The sequence below is a fragment of the Bos mutus genome, chromosome 3, assembly GCF_027580195.1.
Source record: "Bos mutus isolate GX-2022 chromosome 3, NWIPB_WYAK_1.1, whole genome shotgun sequence".
Taxonomy (NCBI): domain Eukaryota; kingdom Metazoa; phylum Chordata; class Mammalia; order Artiodactyla; family Bovidae; genus Bos; species Bos mutus.
Genome location: NC_091619.1, coordinates 104,020,282 through 104,047,564, shown reverse-complemented (window position 1 = coordinate 104,047,564; position 27,283 = coordinate 104,020,282). Strand labels below are relative to the sequence as shown.

Genomic DNA, 27,283 nt, shown 5'->3' with positions numbered 1-27,283 from the left:
GTCTGAGATCACCCAGTCAGGTGGTGGTGGCAGTGGAAAGGAAGCAGAGACAGCAGTGCCGTGAGGGTTCAAGTTTACTCTTTGGGGATAAGGAGGGGTGAGGAGGTGTGGGTGGGACGGGGTGCCCCTCAGTAGTCAGCTGTGTAATCTGTGCCATGTAGCCCCCGGCACAGCAGTGTGAATTCTTTCACCATCTCCTTCACCCGCCTCTTGTTTACTCGCTCGCTGAAGGAGAGAAGGGAGAGCAAGTTAGCACCATCCACCACGGCCTCCGCCTCCCCGCGACCCGAGCCCAGGCCCTGCCAGCTCTGCTTACCGAAGGATCTGTTGGCTGAAGGTGTCCTTCTGTTCGGGGCTGAGGCGGGCGGAGGGAAAGCCAGGTGCCTGAAGCGCCTCCTTGATCCACACGCTCAGGAGGCTGAAGCAGTGTTTGTTCAGAGCAAATAGGATGTCGGCAAAGCAGTCCATGAGGCTGCGGGAGGCCTGGCCCCCAATGGCCTGAGGGAGATGGGTTCTTAGCACACCAGGGCCTTGGCCCATCTGCAGCAAGAAAGCCTAGGCACACCACCCACTCCTGGGCAGTTCCTCAGCCACAGTGCACATGACGAGTGAGTGCTACTTGACACAAGACAGCTGATCCTTACAGCGACCTAACAACTTCCAGCTATTTACTTGATGAAGAAACAGAGCTTAGGGAACCAAGGTGCAAGCTTCCCAGGAGGGCAGCTGCCTCAGCAGTGAGGGCCACCCCATCCCCAAACCCCGCGGCCCCACCCGCTCCATCTCACCTCCAGCACTGCTATGAGCAGCATCCGGCCATCCTCCTGTACCACCTTTCCCACAGGTTCTACTTCCCCACACCGAGGCAGCAGCTCTGTCTACAGAGGATGGAGAGGCCCGTCAGCCCCCCACCCCCATCTCCCTGGAGACAAGGCCTGCACACCACACCCCTACCCAACAGAGTCCTGAGCAGGGTGGGCGGGGTATAAGGATGGTGCAGGGCTTGGGGGTCAGCACAGGACTCACAAAGAAGCCACAAGAGGCCTTGACAGTAGGTGCTTCAGGGAACTTGAGGGCCAGCACAGCTGTGAGAGAGGCAGAGGCAGATCAGATGGGGCTCAGGGATCCTCCCGAGGGGGCCCCAGGCCCACCTGTCCACCTGGCACCCCACTTACCACACTGGAACACAGCTTTGACATCCAGTCGTTCACACAGGAACAAATCTGGCTTCCGCTTCAGAGCCTGCAGGAGGTGGAGCTGGTAAGCCCAGCCCTAGTCGACTCTAAGAATCATCCTCCCACTCACCTGCCACCCAGGCCCCAACCTCACACACCACAAGTGAAGGTTGCCAAAACCAGCCACCCAGCCATCTCTGGGGAATGAGACCACTCCAGAGTTCAGTATGTCAGGAGGGGAGCAGCCAAGGGATGCCATGTACATGTATGTGTACATGAATGCACATGTGCATGAGAGAGGTTGGGAGTCATAATGCCACAGCTTGGGCCCCAGTCACTCCCGAGCAAACACATCACCACACCCCACCCCCCACCACCAGGGCCAGACCTCCTGCAGGCTCCAGGTTGCCAGCAGTGACTTCACTTTGATTCACAGAGGCAGTTGAGGCCCCCCTTGATTTGTTAACAGGGCAGAGATGGCAGCTGTACAGGGAGCCCAGTTCACAGCGCCCCTCCTATGTCCTGCCTGCATTCCTCAGACACTCTCCAGCTTAGGAAGAGGAAAGGCAGGGCGGGAGCCTGGGAGCCACGGCCCCACCTCTCACCCAGGACAGCCTGTGTCCGGGCCCTTCTCATCCATACCCAGCCCAGGAGCCAGGGCTGCCATGTCAGGAGAAGCAGATGGAGTACAGGGGCTGAGAGCTCACCCCAAGAGGTACCAAGGCGCGAATGGCACATCCTCAGGTCATAGGAGATGCTCTGCACAGCTCCCACAGTCATCAAGCACTGCTGTCCCCCAGCAGCCCCCCAGTGCATTCCACATCAACCCCCAACCCTCCAGCCTTCATATACCTTCCACTCCCTCATTTTCACTCAAGCGCAAACAGCCCCACAGGCCCCTCACTTAAAACGCCCTACTTACCCTCTATCACACCTCAATCACATCCCTTGTATACACCATTCTCCCCATTTGCAACACACCCTCGCTACACATTCACATCCCACCCCAACCCTATCCCCAAACTATGTCCACACACCCACGCCCTCACCCTCCCCAGTTCTCTAGCACGTGCACTCTCCCCACACACACCCACACTCAAATGTCCTCACCCCAAAGATACACCCTCACACACATATCCACCCAGGCCCAGAGCACACTGTCCATTCCCACTCCTCCTACACCCCCTCTACTAGGCTGTAAGTTCCAAGAGGGTAAGAACCGTGTGTGCTTTTGCTCACCATTACATTCTCAGCACCTACCACATGACCAAGCACATATAACACACTCAAAAAATATCTGTGGAGTGATTAAACAAAGAAACACATCATGGACCCCAACCCATAGGAGCCCCCAACTCACAGGAACTCCCTGACACACATACTAACCCCACATTCCCACAGCCTGACACATGTATCTTCCCAAACATACAACCCCTCATACAGACACACCACTACCGTATATACTCCTTCCCTCCATAACACGCACTCCCACAGCCCAAATCACACACCTCCAACAAACATCGACACTCAAACTCCATCCATGTCTAATGCACATCAGCACACAACACACATCAGTGCACAGGCTCACTACAGCTACACATTTATTCTGACACTCAGAACAATACACATACTACTCACAGCAGCCATGTGATTTCTGTTCCCTGCCCAAACTGGACTCGAAACACACGAGTCAGTTCTGAGACACTTAAACACACACCAGACACATCTCGCAATGGAGCCAGCACCCCACCTCCCAGCAGCAGCAGGACCTGTCTGGCAGCCCAGCGACAGCCGAGCTCTGGGCTTCACTGCAGCACATTCAGCTTGGCCCCTCCCTCGGAGCTCCTCCCAGCCTCCCTCTCAAGAGCAGGCTGGGGGCACTGAGGCAGGCAGTTCCCCGCAGGAGCACGGGGACAGTGAACCCCAGGCCCTTCAACTCCGGTCCTGCCCCTGAGCTCTTTGGTCACTTTGGGCCCACAGGAGCTGCTGGGCACGGTTACCACCCCCTCCCATGCCCACCCCTCAGGCCAGCCCAGCTCCCTCCCTTTGGGATCAGCCTCTCCCTGGTCTCTGTGGAAGACTGAGCTAGTTGAGGCAAAGGGGCACTAAAGGAGGATGTTGGGTTGTCAACTTCCACGGAAACAGATGAAGAAACTCTATTCAACTGAACAGAAAAAAAAAATTTGTCAACAGAAAGCTAAAAATAGGCTTAAATTGAATTTCAACATAAGAGAAAGAGAAAGAGAGAGAACAGAACGTGAATGAATAAAACTAAAACACACCTGTGCCAGGAGTTGCATAAATGAATCAACAATATCAGGATGATCCCTGGGCCCTAAAATATAATAAAGATGGAACTTAAGAAAAAATTATACAAACAGCAACTCAACCTCATATAGTTATGTGGGACTGAGAGCCTGCAGGGAGACAGCGTGGGGCACATGAGCAGCAGGAAGCAAGATAAAGAAACAAAACATACAAAAACCATGAACTGGGAGAAGCCCAACAGAAAGAGACGGCAAAGTGAAGGACGGTCTGCCCCAGCTCCCTCCCAAGGGGCCTTCCACCTACTCTTCACTCCTCCTCAGGTCAGTCCCCAAGGACCCTGCAGTGCTTGAGCGATGCTGGCCACCATGTAGCTGGGCAAACAGTCCCCACACTCTTGTTGTGGCCTCTGGCAGACTGCAGTGGCCCTACACTGCTTCTGATCACATACCTCCCCATCATTTATCATCAAGAGGAGGGCAGGGCTGGTGGGAGATTGGTCCTTGGTACTGCCATGGGAGGCCTGGCTGAAAGCCCTTCCTGGGCATCATGGTCTGAGCAGGTGTCCTCTCCCTTCCTTGCCCTTAAGGCTCTTGGTCTACACAAAGAAGAGAATCTACAGGGTTCTCTTAATCCAGAAGACTCCTTCTTGGGTTTGGCAGTGCCTGATATGCTGTGGGGCTGGCCAGTCAAGGCCCAGGGGAAGGAGCTGCATGATGAGGCAAAAATGAGAGCCCCGCCCACAATGCCCCTCCGCATGGACACAGACTCAGCAGAGAGCCGGGCTCAGGGCTAACGACCCCCTCCCACCATTGGGACGCACGAAGAAAGAGGGAAACCAGCCAGTGTGTCACCCCGCGGTGCAGTGGGAGGGCAGAGCCCGAGGGAGGTATGGCAAGACCGGGACAGCGAAGCAGGTGAGGGGGGCATCCTGTCCTGTACGACAACCAACAAGCCCAACAGGTAGGACGTTGGACACTATCCTGCCTCCAGTTCTGATGACACTTTCAGCAAGGACGAGGCATGGCCTGGAGCTCCTGCCTGGCTGCTCCACTCTCAGGAGGAGATGCTGTGGAAACCCCTGCCTGAGATACCACTAAGCAGCTGTGTGATCTTGTGCAAGCCATCCACGTTCAGTTTCCCCGACTGTCAAGTCGATAATCATCTCTTCCCTACTTCCTTCAGGCTGTGAGAAGCCCTTGATAAAGCCTGTCCCTTCCACATCTGCCCCCTAAGTTACTCAAGTCCTGTAATCAAGTCCTGTAAAGTGAGGCCCAACGTACCCAAGCCTGGGGTCCCTGTAGATGGCAGGTTTGAGGTTCAGCAGCCGCCCTGCTAGAGGTGGGCTGGACAGTGAGGAAGAAAGGCTCCAAGAGCAAGGAGACCTTGCCTCCTTTCTTCAACAGTGTCTGGTGTCTGCTCTCTGCTGGCCTTGTTCCGAGGGATGCAGAAGGAAGAGACCCAAGCCTGCCCTTGAGGGGCTTAGTCCAGGGAGGGAGACAGTCATGGAAGCTGCTTACTGAGTGTGATCAACGCTGTATCAGTGGTGCGTGCCCATGCAGTTCTGGAGCAAGGTCAGAAGCAGCCAGCTCTGCTTCAGAGAAGCCTCTGAGGACTGATATAGGGGTAAGGCATGGAGGAGAGAGAGCCTACCCAGTGAAGGGCACAGGGCAATCCAGGCAGAGGAGCAGGGCACAGAGGTCAAAGGGGGCATGATGGGGGAAGTATCAGGGTGGCTGAACTGCTGGAGCCATCAGGAATGACTGCTGAGAAGTATGCAGGTCTGTCACGCACTGGCGGGCAGTGGAACCATGAGGGTGATGGTGACGGTGATGGGGAGCAACGAAGGGCTTTAAGCCAGGGAGGGAAAAGTCCTCAGATCTATGTCTTATAAAAAATATTACAGCTGCTGGGTGCAGAACGGGTTGGAGAAAGGCAGATGCCAGGCAAACCAGTCAGAAGATTGCTGAGGCGATCCAGATGGAGCAGTGGCCATGGAGGGTGGGGAGAGGTGAGGCTGAGGAGGACATCTGGTTTCTGGCTCAGATTTCTCCCCACTCTGGAAACAACCCATGGTCCACCAGAGCAGAGGTCAGCATCAGGGGACCAAATACTGAGGACAGAAGCAGAGAGCACTCTGGCTCCAGCTAAGACTCCTGGTGAGCCTCAAGCCTGTGAGCATGACTCTAGGCAAAACTCAGGAGGCTGACGGAACAACGTTGTTTCTTCTCCAAGTGAGAAGCCTGGGTTAGGCAGCAGGGGAAGCCTGGAGCCCCCTACTCCCAACTTCTCTCAGGCAGAGGGCCGTAGTGACTGGGGGGCTGGGATCACAGCCAAAGGCTTCTGGCCTAGAAAGGAATGAGTCTCAATGCAGGGAAAGGAACCAGCACTCTGTGAGAACATCATGTGCAAAACCCCCAAGCCAGGGGCCCAAAAGATGCTACATTAATACCTACTAACAGTCCTAGCAAGTATCTGACATCCCCATTTCACAGATATGGAAACAAAGGCTCTGAAAAGGTATGTGACTTGCCCAAGGTCACACAACTAGTTGGTGGTGATGAGCTTAGACTTTAGGTCTAGCTGACTTCGAAGCCCATGTTCTTGCCACCTTTCATTCTATGCCAAAGGAAATGGAGCCAAGCTGGTGCTCCGAGTCCCTCAGAGCTTCCAGCCCCACCTTCCCCCACACCCGGCCTGGCCCTGAGCCCAGGAGAAGACATCAGTCACTCTCTTGTCCACTTCCACCTAAGGTGTCAACTATCTGTAAGGTGACAGCTGTGCTGGGCTTGATCCCGTTACTTTCCCATCAAAACCCATGTGCAACTCAGGGGCGAGAGGAGAACAGAGTGGGCAGCTGTGGCTCCCCAATCAGGGAGGCAGAGGCAGTGGCAGTGGCGGCAGCAGCAGAGACCCTGGTCGGGACCTACCTTGCTGGAAGAGGGTGAGTGTGACGGAGGTGACGAGCAGGAAGAGGGCCTCGATGGGGGGAAAGTGGGCAGGCTCATGAGCAAAGATGTGGACCAGCTGCAACAAAGCAGGGGATGCTGGTCAGCGGAGGCCCTGGCCCACCAGGACAGGCCAGCGTCCCTGGAATGCAAGCGAGGACTCCTGCCAGAGCAACCATCCACCCTACTCCACCCACCCGCCCAATCCCTGGGTCAGATCTCTGCCTGGGATGAAGGCCCACCTGTCGAGTGAGGTCAAGAGCAGAGGCCTGGGGGATGGTGCTGTACATCCGCCCCAGCATCTCACACAGCTGTGGCACCATGGGGGCAAAGTCATCCAGCAGCGTCTTAACGGACTTCTCAAAGATAGCGCACACCGCCTGGGAAGAAAGCAAAGGGGGCCTGGTCAGCAGGTCACCGCTGGCTGCAGCAGAACGGAGGCCCTGCACAGAGGCCTAAAAAGGGGGCCTACCCACCAGCCTGCCTGGCTCTGTGAACCCTGGAAGGTAGGCTAGTCTGACCCTCACCCTGGAAGGCAAGAGGCTGAAAAGCCCCTCTCAGAGGGGCTGAGGATGGAACTCTGTAACTTAACTCCAGCTCCTTACATCTCCACGGCCTCTCAGGGAGCAACAACAGTGAGAACCGCCTGCACTGGAGGGAACCAAGGCAGGTGTCTGGACGCTAAAATGGATCCTGACTGGCACTCAGCCCCAGCATCACAGCCTTGGGTGGAGCACTTCTTGTGACACCAGAAAGTTTCTTCCCCAGAGATTCTGAGTGTCTATGGGGTAGGATTCGTCTCCTTCACTTCCTCCAGATCATAGCAAGCTGAGGTGGTGGAAGCTCCATCTCTGAGCAGAGTCACCATAGGGGCTGATGGCAAGGGTCAGCACTCACCTCTACCACCTGGGCATCATTCAGCCATTTGCTCAGCACCTTCTGGATAAGCTGGAAGACCTGCTGCAGTACCACCACCACCTGAAGACACAGGAAGAAGTGAGGTGCCCCCACCAGCACTCTCGCCCACCCGAGAAGGACTACTTGGTAGTTGGAGGTAGGCCTGGAATTTCAAACCTATAACCCCAGACTGCATGCTGAAGACTTGGTACACAGGACCCCGGGGAAGGAGTGCTTTGCTGAATCCCCATGAATCAAAGATACCCTGAATTCTAAGGATCATCTTAGAGGAAGCCTCAAACTGCAAGCTTCAGAAGACTATTAAAACTTTGTAATCTTTTTAAAAAGTCACTCCCTATCTACTTCTGCTCAGTAAAAGCATTTTAGTGCCAAAGGCCTATGGACCAGCCCCTGAAGAAGCAGAGATACTGTCTCACCCAGATAGGCTTAGGGTAGAGAACCCCAAGGGATGTGTAGAAATGGGCAGCTTATGGTGGAGCAGAGCAGCCTGAGGTCCTGGGAGGTGAGGGAAGGAGGGATGATGACTACCATAGAAGAAGGAGGGGTTCTTTGGGAGGACAGTGGCTTTGGTTTGGTCTGGAGCCAAAAGGGTGACCGATACTGGAGTGGGGAGTTGAGCAGAAGGACCAGGATACCGTGGCTAACCTTTTCTCCAGGAGAAAACACTGGAGGGGTACTTGGAACAATGACTAAAGCAGTCCCTCGCATCTGTACAGAGTTTTACAGTATGCAAAGTACTTTTAATCAAGACTATACGGGCTGTTCAGCACAGTTCTATAAGATGAGCATCAGATATCCTGATGTTCCTAGTTTTGAATGGGCAGCTGAGGCTATAAGTAGTCACCCCAACGTCCTGTGCCAAGCTTACCACAGCAGTTATCACAGTGCTTTGTGACAGTCTGTTTACATGTATTTCCTCTAGACCAAAAGCCACTCAAAGGCAAGAACTATTACATGTGGAGTATGTAAGCATCCTTAGTGCCTGTAGAGGACAGTGAATGCTAAAGTAGAAGGCCCCACTGAGTTGGGGGTTATACAGGGTACCATAATTACATCACTTAAGATGTATAATGTCAGTGTCGCCCATGGGGAGAAGGAAACACTATAACACCACCCCAGTTAGGCTAGGAACAAAGACAACATCACCCACAGGACTGAGTGAGACAATGACATCACTCCCTACAGAGCAGGGGGCAGTGGGAGGGTCATTCACAGGGTCAAAGGACCAAATGCATCATGCCCCATGGGGCCAGGGAAACAATGACAATATTACCCATAGAGTTCAGGGGTGACTATGACATTCCCACAGGGTTGGGGGTGGGGGGGCAGTGGCAATGACAACATCACCCACGGGGTTGGGTCCCTGTGGCACTGGCAGCTTCCGGAGCTCAGGGCCTTCATGATCATCCTCATGATGACTGACGTCCAGTGTGGTGAAGAGGTTGGAGAGAAGCCCCAAGATGTGGACAATGGCCAGCTTGTTGGAAGGATTAGGCTACGGGGAGAAGGGAACCAAGCTCTGGATCTCCCAACCCTGACTACCAGCCCACCCCTCAGCAGCTAAGCCACAGCCCACACAAAGGGCAGCCCCAGAGACCCACTGCTGCTTGCAGCCATATACGACACATACACACACACACGTGCGCAAGGGTTCACTCACGATCTCTTCTGCCAGCTTCTCCAGCTGCTGGATATATGGTGAGATGAGCGAGTGCAGGTTTTTAAGGATCTCCTCCACTTGCAAGGCCGACAGCAAGAAGCCCAGTGCCTGCATCAGCCACATGCACTGGCTTGTCTGTGGGGCAGAGCACAGAGGGTCAGTCCCAGAGACGCCTAGCTGTGGGTGGGGAGAATGAGCCTCTTGGGGAAGGTTCCAAGAACGAGAATAAGGCACAAAGGCAGAAGATGGGATTTCTTTGGATCCCCTCAATACCTCAAAGAGCCAAGCACCCTAGAAACTTAATGAACTCACCTTATGGATCTGTTTCATCAGCACATCCTAGGGATAAAGAGAAGGAATATGGTGTCAGTGTAGGGCAGACTGTGCCCTGAGGCCTGGCTGCACCCAGGGCCCTGGGATACCTGGGAGACAGCCACGATGTTGGCAGCGTAGGGCGGCAGGTCATACTTGCACTCTCGGCAGATCTTCTTGAGGGTGGACACAGAAGAGATAGAGAGCTCGGGATTGCCTAAGGCGTGCAGCACAAGGGGTAGAACGCTGTTGATCATGACGGGGTGGTCAGCCAGCCACTCAGACAGAGCTCCTGGGGGAAGGAGGGAAGGCATCTGAGGCAGGCCAGGCTGCCTGTGTGCCAGGTCCCTGCAAGGCAGGCAGATGTGGCAGGGTGGAGCTGGAGCCCCTGAACAGAGAGCGCGCTGCGTGTGCAGAGCATGGGATGGGCAAATATGCACGTACAGGCTCAAACATGACCTTACCGCTGATAAGCGGGAAGGTGTTACTCGGCAGAGGCCCAGCGCCACTGTTTCAGCGGCAATGAACTAGCCTCACTGAACTGCAGCTCAGCGCACTGTAGCCAGGACCCCTAGACATGCCAGGACAGTCCACTGGCCGCAGTTTCTGACTGTGTGTGTGCGCACTTCTGTCTCCCACTTTGCACAGGACCCAGCAGGTCGGCTTGGGGCTGTGCGCTGTGGCTCTGGGGGTGTGCTCACGGGTGTGGGCCAGGGCTCACCAATGGTGAACATGACGGTGTCCGCCAGCTGCACGTTGCTGATGCTGATCCGCGGGATGAGGCCGATGAGCCCGGGCACCACGTCGGAGTAGTTGACATCGATGGTCTCTGCGATGGACTGGAAGCCATAGAGCAGGGCCTCTGTGTGCTGGGGAAAGAGGATGCCACTGGCTTGGCTGAGGAGGAGGAGGTGACAGATCTGGGAGGGCTGAGGGAATCAGGCTGGGGAGGTACCTGCCAGGAGTAGGGCTCCTCTGAGCTGGTGAGCAAACGACCCAGCTTGTCATAGAGGTTGCTGAGGAGCTCGGCCCCCAGCATCTCATAGACATACATGAGCGTGTCTGAGATGTCCACCCTAAGAAGCAGATGAAGGCCTTATACACTGCCTAGATGCCTCCCCCAAGCACAGGAGCCCACCCCAATTCCCTCACAGCCCTGCCAAAGCGCCTAGAGAACAGAGAAGGGTGGCCCAGGATTCAGGGAACCTGGCCTTGGACCCCTCCCCTCATTGCCTTCATTATCTCAGGACTCCCTTCAGAGCTAGGATTGGCCTGCTACTGTCACCTGTAAATTCGGAACTGCTCCTTCTCATCTGAGGACCAGAATCCATATTCTTCATCAGAAGGGAACTGGGCCTTGTGCAGAAGCACATCCACCAGCTGGAAGTAGACTGGCCGGTACACCTGCTGGTACACAGCCTGTTTCTCTGCCTCAAAGGACAGAATGTCATCCTGAGAGAACCAGGGAGGAGAGTTAGCCACAGATGCCATCACTCCCCTTCTTCCATCACGGCCCAGGTCCACCGAAGGTCACGTGACACACCTGCAGTGTGTACCAGAAGGTGAGGGTCAGGGAGCTGGTGGTCTCGTTGACAGGGAAGTGGCCAGGGATGCCCGTGCAGAACATGATCATGTTGACGAGGGCCAGGAAGCTCTGCCAGTGCTCCACTTGGTCCAGCAAGGCCCTGGGAGGGAGAAGGCATGGGGAGGTCCTTCCACCTCCCTTACGTCTGTGAGGGCCCTGCCATCCCACCTGCAGTTGCCCCTGTCCTCACCGGGAGTGGTTCTCGCCCAGAGCCACAGCAATGCGACAGATGCCGTGGGAGGTCTCCATGTCCCCATTCTGTACTGCCTGTCGCAGTTGATCCTGCAGTCCCAGCACCAGTGGGATGAGTTTCAGGAGTGTGTTCACATACCTGGAGGCAGAGGGTGAGGAGATGCATCAGAACTGTCTGCCCATCCCCCACCAGCTTTGGGAGAAAGGCACAACATCTCTGTTGTCCATCAAAGCCCCCCTTTCCACATCAAACCCAAAGCAAGAAAGGGGTCAGGGGCTAGGCCTATGTGGCAGGTTTGACATTGCCCGATTTGGGAATAACTTTAGGTCAGAGACCTCCAGGAGAACTCTGGAAAGGATATACAAAAAGGTAAGTGTGGCTGGACCTGTGTCCTCCAGTTGGACTTAGAGCTGATGCTTGAATGGCTTAAGACTTTTAGGGAGGTTAGGATGAGGTGAATGTGTTTTGCATGTGGGGAGGACAAATAAATTTGGGGGGGCCAGAGAATAAGACAGCTATTGATTGAATTATGTTTCCCCAAAAAAGATGTGTTGAAGCCTTAACCTTAGTAGCTCAGAATGTGACCTGATTTGGAAACAGGGTCACTGCAGATTAGATCAGAGAGTAGGGGGTGGCCCTAATACAATATGACTGATGTTCTTAAAAGAAGACCTTCATGTAAAGACAGAGACCCACAGGGAGGATGACATGTGACAACAAAGGGAGAGGCTGGAATTATGCAGCAAGCCGAGAGAACACCAAAGACTGCCAGCAAAGCAACAGAAGCTGGGAGGCAGCAAGGAAGGGTGCTCCTACAGGTTTCAGAGGGAGCTGAGACCTTGATTTCAGACCTCCAGGCTCCACAACTGGGAGACAATAAATCTCTGTCGTGTGTGCCAGGGTGTGGTACCTTAGCATGGCAGCTGCAGGAAACTAATACCATCAGTATCAGGGGAGATTGAATGAGAATAGGAGACAGAAGAGGTAATACACGCTGAAGAGTCTTGTTAAAGACTTCAGGAGACAGCAACAGCTCCGGACAGCATCAACCTCCACCCTCCACTCCGTCCCCTGCAACCAAATCCTAACTCCTAAGGAGTCTGGTGGCAGTAAGGACTCAGAGGGAACTCAGAGACAAAACAGGGGTAGGAGGATGGCGAAGAGTCAAGAACAACTCTCCCTGGTGGAAATACTTCCTGAGACCTGGAGGAGAGGATGGATGGGGACAGTAATAAATTTAATGGCAGGCCACAGGGTGTTAAGTTCAACGTTAGGCATATTGAATCAGAGGTACCCAGGGAAACAGGCAGGTAGAAGTGTCCAGAGAGAACTGGATATAGAAACCTGAAGCCCAATGGAGAGGTCAGAGCAAGAGACATAGATTTTGGAATCATCAGCAAACAGCTATGGGAATAGCTGGAAAGTGCCCAAGAATTAAGTGTCGAATGGGAGGAGGGCATGGCAACCCACTCCAGTATTCTTGCCTGGAGAATCCCATGGACAGAGGAGCCTGGTGGGCTATGGTCTGTAGGGTCACAAAGAGTCAGACATGACTGAAGCGACTTAGCATGCGTGCATGCGTAAGTGCTGAATGAGAAAAGAGGGTCTGAGCCAGAGCACTGAAGCACAGTGATCCCTAAGGAAGGAGCAGAGGAAGCAGAGTATACAAAGGAGACTGAGAGAAGGCTAGCTCCATCCCCAGCTGCCTGCTATGTGGAGAGACTAAGCAGAGGAAGTGATGCTCTCAGGGGGGGATCCCTCTATTGCCAATCATAGTGTCACCATAGCAAACCATGGAGGAAGGCGGTACTGAATATCCAGAAGGAGTTCTATCTGGACTTGCCCCAAGCAGCTTGCTAGGAGGTAGCCCTGGCAAGGTAACCTTAGGCAAAGGATGAGAAGGACAAGGGGCAACCAGTCCGGGATGCTGGCTTCCACATCCCGGTTCTGGTGGGACAAGACATTCATACCAGATTACCCCCAGCCCAGAGACAGCTCCAGAGGGTGTGGCCTGGAGACAGCGGGGATGGCTTGTCTCATGGCCCTGACACGGGCTGCACCACAAGACAATGGGCACCTTCAGGCCAGACTCTGGCACAATGAGTAGGGGCAGGGCCAAGGCCATGGCCGTGAGCTGCCCAGTAGCTGAGATGGCAGCAGGAGGTAGTGCCCTACCCCCACAGCATCCTCACTGAATTCCAGGGCTCTCTCACATCTTCAAAATTCATGTACACAGTAGGTAATCAATGTTCTTAATTTGTCTCATCTCTGCCTCATAACAGGATAAATCAAGGACAGTATAGCCGAGTAGAACTCAGAGCATTACTCAAGGTCACAGAGCACACAGTGACAGATTCCAGGTTAAGACAGCCCCGTGCACTGCTATAGGTCTGCTTCTGTTTCAGGGCCCAACTTGAATTTCCTCAAAGGATCTATGCAGATCTCAGCATATATCTCAAATTCTAACTGATGGGAGCTCCCATGAGCCTGTCTAATTCATCTTTTTTCCCTTCTCCAGCCCACCAGCAAAAAGCTTTCCCAGGATTAAAAACAAATCTCAGGAAACATTTTTTTTCCAAAGGAGAGAGAGCCAGGCAAAAAGCAGCAGCTGTGGATAGGGTGGGAAAATGGTGACTTGAGTGCAAGCTCAGCCAAGGAGAGAGCCAACGTCAGGACACCTGGGGAATGGCTGGATGACCCAAAATTTAAAGCCACTGAAGGTGACTTTCTCAAGCCAAAGTTAGGAAATGGACTAGACAGAGCAAAGCCCAAACACTGACTCCAGGCTGGATGCAGTCCACCCATAGGGGAAGCTCTTGCATTGATTTCCTACCACCCAGACACCTGTGCCTGAGACCTGTGAGCAAACAGAATGTACCTGAGGCCTCAAGGTTTCTAGGTCTGGGGGAGGGAGATAGAGAGGATGCCTTTAGAACACCACAGCTGAGCCTGGGTTCAAAAGGCCTGGCTCCTGTTGGTCAGCTTGAGCTGCCGGGGCAGAGCTGCTGGGACTCCTTGGCTGCCACTCACACTGAGCTCAGCCCAGACCTGCAATTAGAGCTCTGGGAGTAGAGCTGAGAAAATGGGGAGAGTTGCTAAGCAACCAAGGGGGCTGCAGCCAATGGGCGCTCAGGAGGCTATAGGTTCCCTCACTGGCTCCTTGCTTGCTCATTCGTTCAGAGAAGCAGAGGCATCAATTACCTGCCAAAGCCCTCGAGACTGGCTAGGCGGGTAAACCTGGGTGTATCCAAGGACACCTCACATCACCCACACACTGGCCCTGCCAATTCCCCTTAGCCACCAATTGTCTGAGCCTAGCTAGCCAAGAAAGGCCTTGACCTAGGACTTGGTACCCACCTTAAGCTGGAAAAGCTGAGATGCCATGGGAAAGAGCTCATATTAACTGCCAAAGCAATCATGATACCAAATACTAGTAACCGCCATTAATGTGATGTCAAGGAACCATGCTAAAGCTCTCAGAAACATTCTGTTATTGAATCTTCATACCAAAATATTCCCAGAATACCAGGGTCAGGCCCTGGGAACATTATTCTATTTAAACTCTGTATAATGATCCATTTTACTGATAACAGAAACTGAGGCTTAAAAGTGGTTTATCCAAGGTCTCAGATCTAGGAAGTGAATTATTTGGGATTCAAACTCAAACATGACTAATGCCAAAGCTAGAGCCATCAACCACTTCCCCAGGCCATCCCTTTCAATGGTATTGCCCCTTCTGGCTTTGTTGAGCATTCTCAAAGCCTTTTCTCTGAAATGTGAAGTATCAGGCTTCCAGGCTTGCCCCAGCCAATCCAATTTATACCAAAAATCTCATCACGCCATTTTCTCTTATTATATCCTCTTGAGCACAAAGACCAAAATCTTAAGCCTGGTCAACAAGGCCTTGATGATCTGGATCTAGATCTCCAATCACTGGCCCTTACACTTTGCTATTTAATCATACCCAGTCATCAGGCTCTCTCACACCCTTTCCTTGCTTGGGCTCTTCCTTCGGTCTGAAATGTCCTCCCCATATCCATTACCTCCATCTGGCTAACTCTTACACAGCCTTCAAAGCACAGCTCAGTTGGCACCTCCTCAGGGAAGCCCTTCATACCCTCACACTGGGTTAAATGCCTCCTCTTGGTTCTGACAGCAACCTGCTCCCTCTATTAGAGCACTCATCACATAGGCTGTACTTGCCCATCCATGTGTTTCCTGGATTCTGAGCTCTTGACTTGCAGAAATCAACCTATCCATCTTTAGTCTCCCTGTGGTCAGCCTAGACCCCCACACATAAACAGACGCTCAAGCAACATTTCCCGAGGAAACATCTCATTACACTCACCTTGTTTTGGCTCCTTGAGTGTATGGTGGGGCTGCCCACTACATGCCTTTGCCCCTGCTGTATCTCCCGAAGCCTGGAACACTCCCTCCCCTTCCACCCTCTCCCACCCCTACCCTCACCAAGTAGGCAACTCCTACTTTTCCTCTGTTTAAAAAATAATGAATGCTACCAAGTGCTGCCAGGCACAATGTGACAAAATAAAATGACAGAGAGCCTGTCCTCACATTGCTGAGAGACTAATGGGGAGACATACATTAATTTATAATGAAACTGCGTTACAGACTAAGAAGGAAAAACACTGGGAGCGCTGAGATAAAATAGAGAAGACCAAACAGTCTTAAAAATCATGAGGACTTTCCCAAGGAAGTGAAGTTTCAGATCAGGCAACGATGATATGACAAGTACATGTGATGGCTTGGAGGCTGGAAGGAGCCTGGGACACTCAAGAAACTGAAACGTTTGTGTGAGAATGAAGAAAGGAAGTAGCATGGCCTGAAACGAGGCTGGGGATGCCATGCTGTGCTTCGCCCTCGTGAATCACATTGAGAATTCTGAACTTTATCCTAAGAGCAGCGTGGGGCCACTGGGGATTTCTGAGCAGAAAGGAAAGATTAGGCTCTCATTTTTAAAAAGATTTCTCTGGGTGCTGAGTTGGCAATGAAAGGTGCAAGTGTGAAAACCAGGGGACTGGTGAGGAATCCCCTCAGTAATCAGGGGAGAGAGATGAGGACACCTTACACTAGGGTGGGGGCAGTGGAAATGGAAAAGATATGCCGCAGAGTCAGGAGCAGAGCAGCCAGGACTTGGTGACTAAGAGAACGAGAAGGGAGAGTCAAATATTTTCATTGAATAATTCGTTGGATGGTTTGTTGTCTAATGTCTTGTCTCCCTCTCTGAACCACAAGGACAAGGACCATGTCTTGTTTGGTTCCTTGCTGTATATTCAGCATAGAGCCAGGCATGTAGTAGGTACTCAATTAGTGTTTACTGAACAGATGGATGGATGGATGTGTGGCTGGCCAAGCAGGCTGTCCATCTCCGGGATGGTTGGGACTGGCTCACCTCTGGGCATCAGGCTGTGAGATGGCATTGACAATGGCCTCCACACTGCTGTCAAAGAGCTCTGAGTCCTGCAGAGCCGCGAAGGCAGCCTGAATGAGCGCCTCGCAGTCTTGCAGCGGTACCTCCAGCTGCACCCAGCTGGAAAAGCACTTGAGCACCTTCTGACGCACACAGCTGGGTGAGCTGGGCTGCTGCAGCAGCTGCTCCAGCAGTGGGAAGACAGCCCCACACTCCACTGCCAGGCTGGTCCGCACCAGGCTTTTGCGATACTGGGGCAGGCGGCTGGTCTGGAACTCCTCGGGCAGCACTGTCAGCAGCTCCAGCAGGGCCAGGCAGCGGCCCTGGCTATCCACCGGTGAGTCCTCGGCCTGGAACAGCCGTACCATATCTGCCACAGCACATGGCCAAGCGTCGGGCATCATGCTGAGAGCCAGTGAGGCCAGTGCCACGCACAGCCGAGTCAGCACAATCTTGGAGCCACTGGCAAAGCGGGTGATCTGGGTGAAGAGCTGTGCCTTTAGGCTCTCATACTGGTCAGTAGGGATGTCACTCCAGTAGCGAGAGATCTTGATGTGTAGGGCACTGGCCCCAAAGTACTGGATCTCAGGCACCTTGTCCGGCTGCAGGAGCTGCCAGCTGAAGTGCCAGGCCTGAGGGGATGCCTGGGCCTGCATCAGCCACTTTTGAGCCAGGTTCTTGTTCTCAATGTTGGGGTCATAGTAGAGCTGGTGCAGCGCCTGCAGGACAGCACAAGACTGAGCAGGTGCTGGCCACTCTGGATCCTGCCAGAGCCCACAACATAGGCCATGACTTGGTCCTGCAAAACTGTCCTCTCTTTCTGACCAGGGGGCTGAGCGGGAAGGGAGAGCTCAGGCTCAGCAGTGCTTCATGGACCTGGGGTCCGGCCGGGATCTTGAGAGCCTGAACTTGCCCACACTCCACCATAGCCTCTTCTCTTTACAGCAAAACCTTAGGGGTTGGGAGCGTGAACTACAGGGAAGCAGCAAAAGAGGAGGCCAAGTTCCCCAAAGGAAAAGCACCTGAGGTAAAGGGCAAGGCCCAGGTGGAAGGAGTGGCTCCATAAGGAAGAAGCTAAGCCTGAGAAGAGCATGGAACAGCCTGAGCCACCCCCCGCCTCCAACCCTCCCAGGCACAGCTGCTCTCATCTACTCCAACAGCTCCATTTAGCTCCCCCAGGATCATCCCTAGGTCACTCCAGATGCTGGCACCAAAGCCACTGTGAAATCTGAGCAGGACTAAGACTTTGCCAGGCAGCCCTAGGGCACAGATAAACTGAAAGGAGAGTGAGAACACTCCTAAGAGAGCATACAAGAGGGTCCAAAAGCTGGTTCAGAGAAGTCTTGGCCTGCAGCCCTGGCAAATGCCTAGCCTGGAGTTCTCAACTAGCTAAATCCCCAGGGTCCCAATTCCATTAGGACTTCACACAGTAGGAAAACAGTGGTTTATTTCCCTGGAGGCACATGGAACAGTGCGCCACCATGCCAACACTGCCCAGCCCCAAGGGGTGGATGAGTGAGGCCAGGACTGTGAGAGTCCTAAGCAGGGTACTAAGCCGTAAGAGTCCTAAGCCCTAAGCAGACTCCATCCAAGTAGGTTGAGCCCTATCTGTACCCCTGACAGCCAGTTATGGCCACTGTTCCTTGTCTGGACCCTTGGGATGCAGAGGCAGGCAGAGAACAGAAGCAGAAAGATGCATCCTTACCACTGGGTATGGTAAACGGGCCTCAAGAATAACAAATGAGTATCTGCAACCATTCCCTGTTTTCCACCACGATAGCCCTGTCTCCCCCATCCACCCCAGGGTGGAAAGCATTTCTACATTCCCAGCCTCTGGGGGCAGAACCCAGCAAAGAAATAGAGAAGCAGTTTGAAAAGACAGACTGAGCAGCGGGGGAGCCTGAGAGTGCCATGGCAGGAAGCCATGAGGGCAGGTGAGTAGGGAAGGACCCTGAAGCTGCCAGCAGGACCAGGCCCCTTGGATCCAGCACAAAACCAAGGGGCCAGCCCTACTTCCGCCTGCCCGGGAGTGGTCTGGCCTCCATCCAATAACCGAAGGACCCTTCTCCAAGGAAAAGTGAAAACACAACCCAGATTGTTTTAGTTTCAGATTATTTTCTGAGCCCCTGCTCAACAGAACAGGGCCAGGATGGCTCAGCATCACTCTGGTTTCTGGGGACTGAGCTGCAAGTCTCCCTCATTCCTGGCTTCTTACTGCACTGCTCATGCATTTCCCATGGAGCTGGAGACTAGCCAGTCTGGCTGGAGGGTCTAAACCATCAGCACCCTGGAGGGACCATCCCAAGACCCTAGCGTGTCCACAGAGGACCCGTGTCTATGGAAGGCCAAAAATAGCCTAAGACACCATTGCATTGCTGTTGGCTAGCCCAGAGAGACAGCAAATGCCAGGTGCTCTGGAGGCACCATCCCAACGGGCACCCAGCCCAGGCCTGGGCCCTGGCATTAGTGTCAGTCCCCAGAACTTCTGCTCTGTCACTGGAGTGCCCCTCCCCAGAGCCCTCATACCTTCTCCACGTTCTCCACCGTGAAGTCCAAGGCTGGTGCTGCTCCAGCCCCTGCAGCCCCCGGCTGCTCCTCCCGCCGCTCCATCTTTGCTCCCTCCCCAGCAGGGAGGTGGACCGTGGCCTGTCTCTTGCCCCAGCCTCTTGGCTGCTGGCCCCCTGCTAGACTCCGGCTTGGGTGCCCAGGAAGTGGTGGCGTGACAGGGGTCCCAGGGCAAGCATGGCTGCCGAGGCCGCCCCACCTCGGTTGAGGGTGGGGGGCTAGCCAGAGGCCAAAAGGGGTGCTCTTAGGAGGAGACCCACTGAGGGGAACTCCTAGGAGAAAGCCGTCAGTGAGGAGTTTGCAGGAGGGGGTCCTGATGGTAGATCAGGGTTCTGTCCCCAGAATCTATGAAGAGGGAGTCATAGGGAAGCGAGGCCTGGGGAAAACCAAGGGGTCACAGGGTCGATGGCCTGTACCACAACACCCTAGTGAGATCTCGGGTTCTAGCAGGAGGTCACGGGGGTGGGAGGTTACGGGGGAGAGAGCCCTTCGCGGGTTAAGGAGGCGTCCAACGAAGCGCAGGGGTACAGCTTCGCAAATCTCGGGCGAAGAGTCCGTGGAGTTAAGGGGCTGTGGCAGGTCCCCTCGGCTCGGCCAGGCCCGCGCTCTTCTCACCCTCCGTCTCCGGCCCTGCTACCGCCGCTGCCTCCGCCCCAGTGACTGACAGGCGAGCCGGCCCGGCCGGGACGGGGCGGGGACCTCAGCGAGGCACGGGCTGCCCCGAGCGCCTGTCCGCGGCACCGCCGACTCAGAAGCCGTCCCACCCGGACCCGCGCCTGCCCTGGCCCGACCCGGCCGGCACAGCCCGGCACGGCCCGGCGGAACTGCGCGGAAACTCATTCCGGGTCCCCTCTCGTATCCTCGCGCCTGCCCGCGCGCCCCTGAGCAGGCCGCGGAACGGCGCGCCGCTCGAGCCCCCCCGCCCCCCCCACCACCCGAGCCAAGGCCCCGCCGCTGCGCACCCTGGGAAATGTAGTCCGCATGGCGCCCAGCGGGAAGGCGGTGCCTTGCGGCGGAGGCCGGGAGCACGTGGTCTGGGGATCAGCCGAGCCCAGGCAGCCTTAGGCCTATTGAGGCCAAGTTCGACCGGCGAGAGGCGCTGCGGGGCAGCTTCCTAAGAGGACGTGAGTCTAGGGGCCGGTGGGATAGAGCTGGGAAGCCAGGCTGGAGGTTAAGGTGTGTGTTTGGGAGGGGACTGAGCGGGTGGGGGGACACAGGTTAATCTGGTGCTCAAGACCTGGCGGCAAGACCTCGGTCCCAGGAAGGGTACTGTCTTGAGAAGAACACTGAAGAGGAAAGGGGCTTGGCGCGCCTCAGGAATAAAAAAGGATGGCTCTCAGGGCCACCCAGTGAGCAACCGGGAAACTACTTACCATGGACAGTGCTTGGAGAATTTCATTAGGTTCTCGGAAGCAACTTGTCTTTATGAGTAATTAAAATAGCTTATATTTAAGTGCAAGGAACAGCACATTGCATACCTTAAGTCCAGTTCTCGCAGCAACTCTGTGGTGGGTATTTTCATTCACTATTTTCAGATGAGGAAGCCGAAGTTGGGGAAAGTTGAGCTTATCTTTTCGCTGGACACACAGCGAGGATAGCAGAGATCAGCCACAGATCTGGTTGGCCCAAGTCGCCAGCAGTCTCTACCCCAAGTGGAAAAAATAAAAATAAAAAAGGAAAGGACCTCTGTTCTTGTGTTCAGTGGAGGAAGCTGGCATTGGCTATAGCCACTGAGGCCTGAGGTGGATGAAGGCTTCCCTGAGGAGGAGAAACTTGATCTTAGCTTGAATAGCAACAGCAAGAGACTGGGGAGGAGGGGGCTTGATTAGCTGGTAAGCAGAGTCCAGTGGGAATCTAGTCATTCAACAAATCTTTATCAAGAAAATGTTTGAAGTACAGTTAGTTAGCTGTGTTCACTTTAAGGGGGTTGTCTGTGAGGGGGAGGAAGGCGGAGGGGATGAGGAAAGCGATGAGCTTGGAAAGACAAATTGAGACATTATCCTAAGTGCGATGTGAAACCATGATGAGGTTGCAAGTGGGCATTGATGATTGAATTTACATTTTAGAAAAATATGTCTATAGTATTGTTAGGGGAAACGCTGACGGAAACTGCCCACCCTGGCCAGGCACCATAGTAACTATTTGCATGAGTTATTTCACCACACAATGTGTGGTAAGGAATGTGAAACTAACAAGCTGCCACCACCAACCAGAAAAATTCGGAAAAGGTCAAAAGGAGACCCCACAGGTCCTACCACCTCCCTGAATCCTTCTCGCTGCCATCCATCTTGGCTGAGTAATGTGTGCGCCACCAGGAAGGACCATGAGTCAGAGTGATTGGCCAAAGACAACCCAGAAAGTTAATCCCATCACTGTAAAACTGAGACTGCCATCCCTGAGGCAGAGCAGTTCTCCAGGGTTCCCTTACTGTACTGCTCTCCACCCAGGTGTCCCTTCCCAATAAAGTCTGCTTTGTCAGCACATGTGTCTCCAAGGACCATTCATCTCCTAGGGTTAGACAAGATCCCTCTTTTGGACCCTGGGAGGGGCGTCCCCCTTCCTGCAACAGTATAATACATTGAAGAAGGAAAGGGGGATTTGGAAGGAGGAAACAGGAAGCCACAATAAAGTACTGATTCCAGGTCTGTGCATAGGGGTGTGAAATGTCTTGGCCCTGATACTAATATATCATTATGGAAGGTGGAGGAATGGAGGGAGGGTTAAGACCACAAATTCTGTGTTCAAAATCTGTCTACCTCTTTCTAAAAAAAATGAGGGGGCGTCCCTGGTAGTCCAGTGGCTAAGAATCCACCTCCAATGCAGGGGACACAGGTTTGATCCCTGACCTGGAAGATCCCTCATGCCATGGAGCAACTGCTAAGCGTGTGTACCACAACTGTTGAGCCCGAGCTCTAAAGTCCACACACTGCAACACTGAAAGCTGTGCACCTAGAACCTATGCTCTGCAGCAAGAGAAACCATTGCAATGAAAAGCAATGCAACAAAGAGTAGCCCCTGCTTGCTGCATCTAGAGAAGAGTCTTCCCAAAGGCAACAAAGACCCAGCACAGCCAAAAATAAATAAAATTTTTAAATAATTAAAATTGTTTTTTTAAAAAAGAAGAGAACATATAGGGGCCAGAACCTGTGACAACCCTGGCTTGTTGTTGTTGTTTAGTCACTGAGTCATGCCAGACTCTTTTGTAACCCCATGGCCTGTAGCCAGCCTGCTCCCCTGTCCATGGGATTTCTCAGGCAAGAATACTAGAGTGGGCAGCCATTTCCTTCTCCAGGGGGTCGTCCCGACTCAGGGTTTGAACTTGGGTCTCCTGCTTTGCAGGCAGATTCTTTGCCACCTGAACCATACCACTGAGTCACTGGGAAGCCCCGACAACCCTGGGAGGGGTTCCCAAATTCAGGAGAGCATTCCAGAGCCCAGGAGAGGGGGAGAAAGAGCTTCTGTTGGTCACCTGGAGCCACTAGCAATCCATGTCCATGACAAATTAACCAGTTTGAAGTTTTTCAGCCTTCTAAAACAGTGTGAATTTTGGTCTGCAAAACCAAATGAGGGCCCTGCCTATGGTTAAGAATTCTCAGGGGAGGTTTCTCCCCTTCCACTTAGCACTAAGGTTAATTGCACTAAGGAAGTTTATTTTCTTTGTAGTCCCCTGGTTTGAGGGAAAGAGGTTAGGGAAAGGAGGGGAAGGTTTATTTCTAGTTCACCTCTAGATGTGGGCATAGTCCTTTGGGGTTCTGGCCTTATTGAGAATGTTCCAGGTAGACTCCCTTTGCCCCCATAAGCTCTTTGCAAGGGAGCCCTTGCTACCAATGCCCAGGTTCCCCAGGTAAAGAAAATGCCCTCAAGGTGAATACCAGCTACTGAACTTTGTTTACCTTTGTGGTTTCCTGTATTTGTTTATTTTGGCCTGAATATTTCTTCTGTGTATACCAGCTCACAGGTGCATTAATTTTTAAAAGTATGTTTTGTCTAAGTATTTTTAGTTGTTTTCAGCAAGAAGCTTAGCCTGAGTCCCTAGGCCACCTTGTGGCCAGAGAACCCAGTGGACAGTTTCAGTCCTTATGTGACTTGATGGTTTTGCTGCATCTGGCCCCTTTGACTGCGCCTTCCGTTTGTTCTGCTTTGTTTTTCCCACCACTCTGGTCAACCCTTTTGGTCTCCTTCACAGCCTTGTCCCTTCTCCTCTCCCTGTTTCTAAACTGCTGGGTCTCCAAGCCTTAGCCTCTGCTGCTCACCACCTCCTTGTCTTTGATTTATGACTCTTAGATCTCTCTGGCCCAGACTGTCCTGACTGCCAGACCCGGCCGCTGCCAGCCTCCTTGCCTTCTGAAACTGTCACGGGCACATCAAGTTGAACAGGTACAAAATCAAACACGGCTTCGCCCACACCTTACTCCCATTATGGGCTAAAAATACTACATCCCCTAAATTTCTTACTGGTTGTCCAAGCCACCTGAAAACTCTCCCTTCCATCAGGTCCTCACAAGCAGCTCATCACCAAGTCCCGTGGATCGTACCTCCTGTCTCTCTGTCCTTCCACACTGTTCTGCCTAGGTCAAGGCGCCAGCGTTTGTTGTCTGAGCAGCCCTAACTGCAGCATCTCTAACTGGTGTCCCCTGCCTTGCCCCTTCCAGTCCAAACTAGACACAGTGGCCAGTCATCTGTCTGGAACATGTCTCTAGACAATCCCACCTAAAACCCTCAGTGGCTCCACTCAGCACAAAGTCCAGGCTCCTTGGTATAGCACTCGAGGACTGTTATGATCTCTCTAGACTTGTGTCTTGAGGAGGACCCTCCCCCAATTCTACATGAAATCCCTGGCTCTTCCGGCTGTTCCATGCTTCCTGCCTTTGTTCATGCAATTGCCTCTGCTGAGAAGGCTGTGTCAAGCTGGGGCCAGTCAGGAGAAACCACGCAATAAGCATACAGAAACAGTTTAATATAAAAATTTTATATTTTATATCCCTCATTTGGAAGGAATGAGGGACTGGCCAGCCAGTAAGAAGAGAAGATAACTCTGAAAAATATAGCCCAAGGAAGAGGCCCTCACCTATCCCACCCCCTCCAACTCCTGCCCAAGGCTGAGCCCCAGACCTTGCTGGAGAGGGCGTGGCTGGTGAAAAGGGGGGTTTTAGAACTGAGAGGCAATGAAAGCAAGTATTTTATTTTTCAAGGCCCAGTTCAAGAGCCACCTCCTTCACAAAGACTTTCCTGGCTCTTCCCTGTCTGTCTAGGTAGAAATGATTCCTCTTCCTTTGTGAGTATAGAATCCTCCCCAAGCCTGACATACATCACTGTACCCTAATCATACTTCTGTTGGGGGACTTAGTTTTCTGTTCATTTGTTTACCCCCATCTAGGGTTGCCAGGAAAAAAAGGGGGCACCCACTTCAATAGCAGATAAACAACATTTAAAATATATTTCTTTGTGTATTTGGCTGTGCCGGGTCTTAGTTGCAGCACACAGGATCTTTACTCTTCCTTGCAGCATGAGGGAGCTTTAGTTGCAGCATTCAAACTCTATTACAGCATGTGAGATCTAGTGCCCTGACTAGGGATTGAACCTTGGCCCTCGGCAATGAGAGTGTGGATTCTTAGCCACTGGACCACCAGGGAAGTACCTAAACAACATTTTTTTTTTTGGTATAAGTATGTCCTAATTATTGCATGAGACATACTTACTTAAAAAAAAAAAAAAGTATTGCTTATCTGAAATTCCAGTTTAACTGGATGTCCTATTTTTATTTGCCAAACTGGTTAGCCCTTCCCTTAACTCCACCTCCAACTGTGGTCTCCCTGATGGCAGAACACGTTTCTGGCTGATCTTGGATTCCCCATAACTGGCCCAAGGCACTACTTTTAGTGCCTAATTAATGTTAAAAGGTCAGAGAGCTGAGAATGACTGGAGGGAGTTAAGACTGAAGACAGAGACCATTTAGAAGGATGAATAATAAACCATTCCACAAATTAGGAAGTCTCCACAGAATAGCTTTGGAAAGAGGGAAAGGAGGATGGACTTGCAAGATCTAAGGATCTGAGAACTAATGGAAAAGGGAAGTGGCAAAGTTCAGGGCATCTAGGCTGTTGCCCAAGTTTCTGGCTTGTATCCCTGGATGGAGATTGGTGCCATTCACCTGGGAGGAACCCTGGAGGGGGCTTGGAGGCTGAAGAGCAAGGAAACTCACTGACGTGGGGCTTAGAGCACGAGAATGGTGGAGAGGGCATCTGAAGGAATGAACAGAAGACATCCAGAACAGATAAGTTCAGTTGGAGGTTTCTGAGGCTATGCAGACGAAAGAATTGGAAATACAGGCTGAGCTTAGGAGAAAGATTAAACTGGAGATACAATGAGAGCATAATCAGCATGGAAGTGGTAACGGAAATCATGGAAGTTGGTCATATTGCTCAGGGAGAGTAAAATGGGGAGAGAAGGCCTGTACCAGAGCTCTGATGTTCTTAAGGGGCTGAGAGAGGAAAAGGAACCCCCGAAGAGTCTTAAGAATGAGCAGGGGTGGGAGAAAATCCAGGAGAGTATGGGATGGAGAGTCAAGAGTAGACAAGTGTTCCAAGAGAGTGACAAAGTTGGGTACCTCTGAGAATCCAAAGGACTAAAGGCTGAGAAGCAGCCTTTGGGTTTAGCAATGATGAGGCCACTAGGGACCACAGCAAGAGCTCTTTTCGTGAAGGAGGAGCGGTGTAAGCAGATTATATATTGATATTTATATATGTCTAATCACAGTGTCTTTGTGTGTGTGTGTGTGTGCCGTGATATATTCAAGCAAGTTTAAATGCAGAGGGAAAGAGGACATTCAATAGAAAAAGGTTGATGAATAGGGAGGCTTGTAAATAATGGATACAGAGAACCCTGTGAAGGAGGGCCTGTGCACAGATAGAGGAATTACTCTAGCTACAGGAGGACATTAATAATAGTATCTGGAACAGAGCAGGATACCTCGAGGGCCATGGACTCCTATAGAATCTCTGAATGAGCTTCAGAAAGTCTATGGGCTCCCTCAAACTCTTCACCAGATTTCCATATCAGTGGTTTTTTCAGCATTGAAGTGGGAGGTGGGGTGGGGAGGATCCTTGGCTTTCATGTAAGTTTCTGTAAGGACACTCCAGCTGCAAAACAGGTGAAGCACCGCCCCTGTGAACAAGAGACGTGATCTCACATGGCACAAATTCTAGATCTTTTCTCTGATTTCTCAGATTTCTACCCTACCTTCCTTTTCAAAATAGGTAGCCAGTCCACATGCACTCAGGCACAGGGCTCTCTAGCCAGGGGAAATGTGGCAATCCCTGGACAAGAGACGAGGAACACCACTGGCTGGGGCAGGGGGAGCACATGGATTTCCCCAAACCTTGATTCCTGGTTGAAACTAATCTAAAGGGATGTTTGGGTACCCCCTGAAATGGGGAAAACTGTCAAGTCAAAGCCATCTGTAGGGCTTCCCTGGTGACTCAGTGGTAAGGAATCTGCCTGCCAATGCAGGAGACAAGGGTTTGATCCCTGATCTGGGAAGATCTCACATGCCACAGAGTAACTAAGCCCGTGCACCACAACTGTTGAGCCCACACGCCTCACCTACTGAAGCCTGAGCACTCAAGAGCCCGTGCTCCGAAAAAAGAGAAGCCACCTTGATGAGAAGCTTGCGCACAGCAACTGGAGAGTAGTTCCTGCTCTCTACAACTAGAGAAAAGCCCGCACAGCAACCGAGACCCAGCACAGTCATAAATAAATAAAATTGTATCTTTAAAATAGCCATCTGTAGTTTTCTGTCTTGCAAGAGGTGATGACTTGATATGCCTTAGGAGGAGATCATACCTTAGTTCTGGGAATTTCATTCAAATGGGCAGTGTCATTTTGCAAATATGAAAGAGATGACAGTCAAAAATGGAGATTCTAGAGCCATCTGTGTGGAGGCCACGTGCCAGGTGACCTCTGCTAAATTGTAGGCAGAGAGGTGGAGCTCTGCAACGTGTTCCCTTTGGGAAAAATGCTTCATTTATTTTATTATTTTTGAAGAGGGATTTGGTTCATAGGGGCTTCCCAGGTGGCGCTAGTGGTAAAGAACCCGCCTGCTAATGCACGAAATGTAGGAGATGCGGGTTCAATCCCTGGGACAGGAAGATCCCCTGGAGAAGGAAATGGCAACCCACTCCAGTATTCATAGTCCCATGGACAAAGGAGCCTGGCAGGCAACTATCTGTGGGGTC

At 52.6% G+C, this 27,283-nt stretch overlaps 1 protein-coding gene and 1 long non-coding RNA gene across 5 annotated transcripts; one reads left to right on the top strand and one right to left on the bottom strand.

Moving 5' to 3' along the window:
- Window positions 1-56: 56 nt before the first annotated feature.
- Window positions 57-19,926, bottom strand: IPO13 (importin 13). Of its 3 annotated transcripts, none has more exons than XM_070368339.1 (20): window positions 19,011-19,926; window positions 16,467-17,203; window positions 11,054-11,194; window positions 10,822-10,963; window positions 10,564-10,730; window positions 10,234-10,354; window positions 10,000-10,147; window positions 9,389-9,495; window positions 9,279-9,305; window positions 8,967-9,101; window positions 8,658-8,801; window positions 7,286-7,366; window positions 6,631-6,768; window positions 6,371-6,467; window positions 3,458-3,510; window positions 1,176-1,242; window positions 1,027-1,085; window positions 789-878; window positions 317-498; window positions 57-225 (listed from the first exon to the last, which is right to left on the bottom strand). In XM_070368339.1, exons 1-20 carry the CDS (start codon window positions 19,092-19,094, stop codon window positions 129-131), a joined length of 2,817 nt encoding a protein of 938 aa, XP_070224440.1. In that variant the 5' UTR covers window positions 19,095-19,926; the 3' UTR covers window positions 57-128. The 3 variants fall into 3 exon arrangements, with proteins under 3 accessions (XP_070224440.1, XP_005906965.1, XP_070224443.1); XM_005906903.2 differs by having other exon boundaries at window positions 9,389-9,570; window positions 19,011-19,924; XM_070368342.1 differs by lacking the exons at window positions 57-225; window positions 317-498; window positions 789-878; ... (1 more) ...; window positions 1,176-1,242; window positions 3,458-3,510 and adding an exon at window positions 4,725-5,788 and having other exon boundaries at window positions 9,389-9,570.
- Window positions 19,927-19,960: 34 nt separating this feature from the next.
- On the top strand, window positions 19,961-26,785 carry LOC138987261 (uncharacterized). Of its 2 annotated transcripts, none has more exons than XR_011463753.1 (3): window positions 19,961-20,173; window positions 23,334-23,426; window positions 26,559-26,785. It is a non-coding gene; the product is annotated as an uncharacterized lncRNA (long non-coding RNA). The 2 variants fall into 2 exon arrangements; XR_011463754.1 differs by having other exon boundaries at window positions 23,544-26,785.
- The last annotated feature ends 498 nt before the right edge of the window (window positions 26,786-27,283 follow it).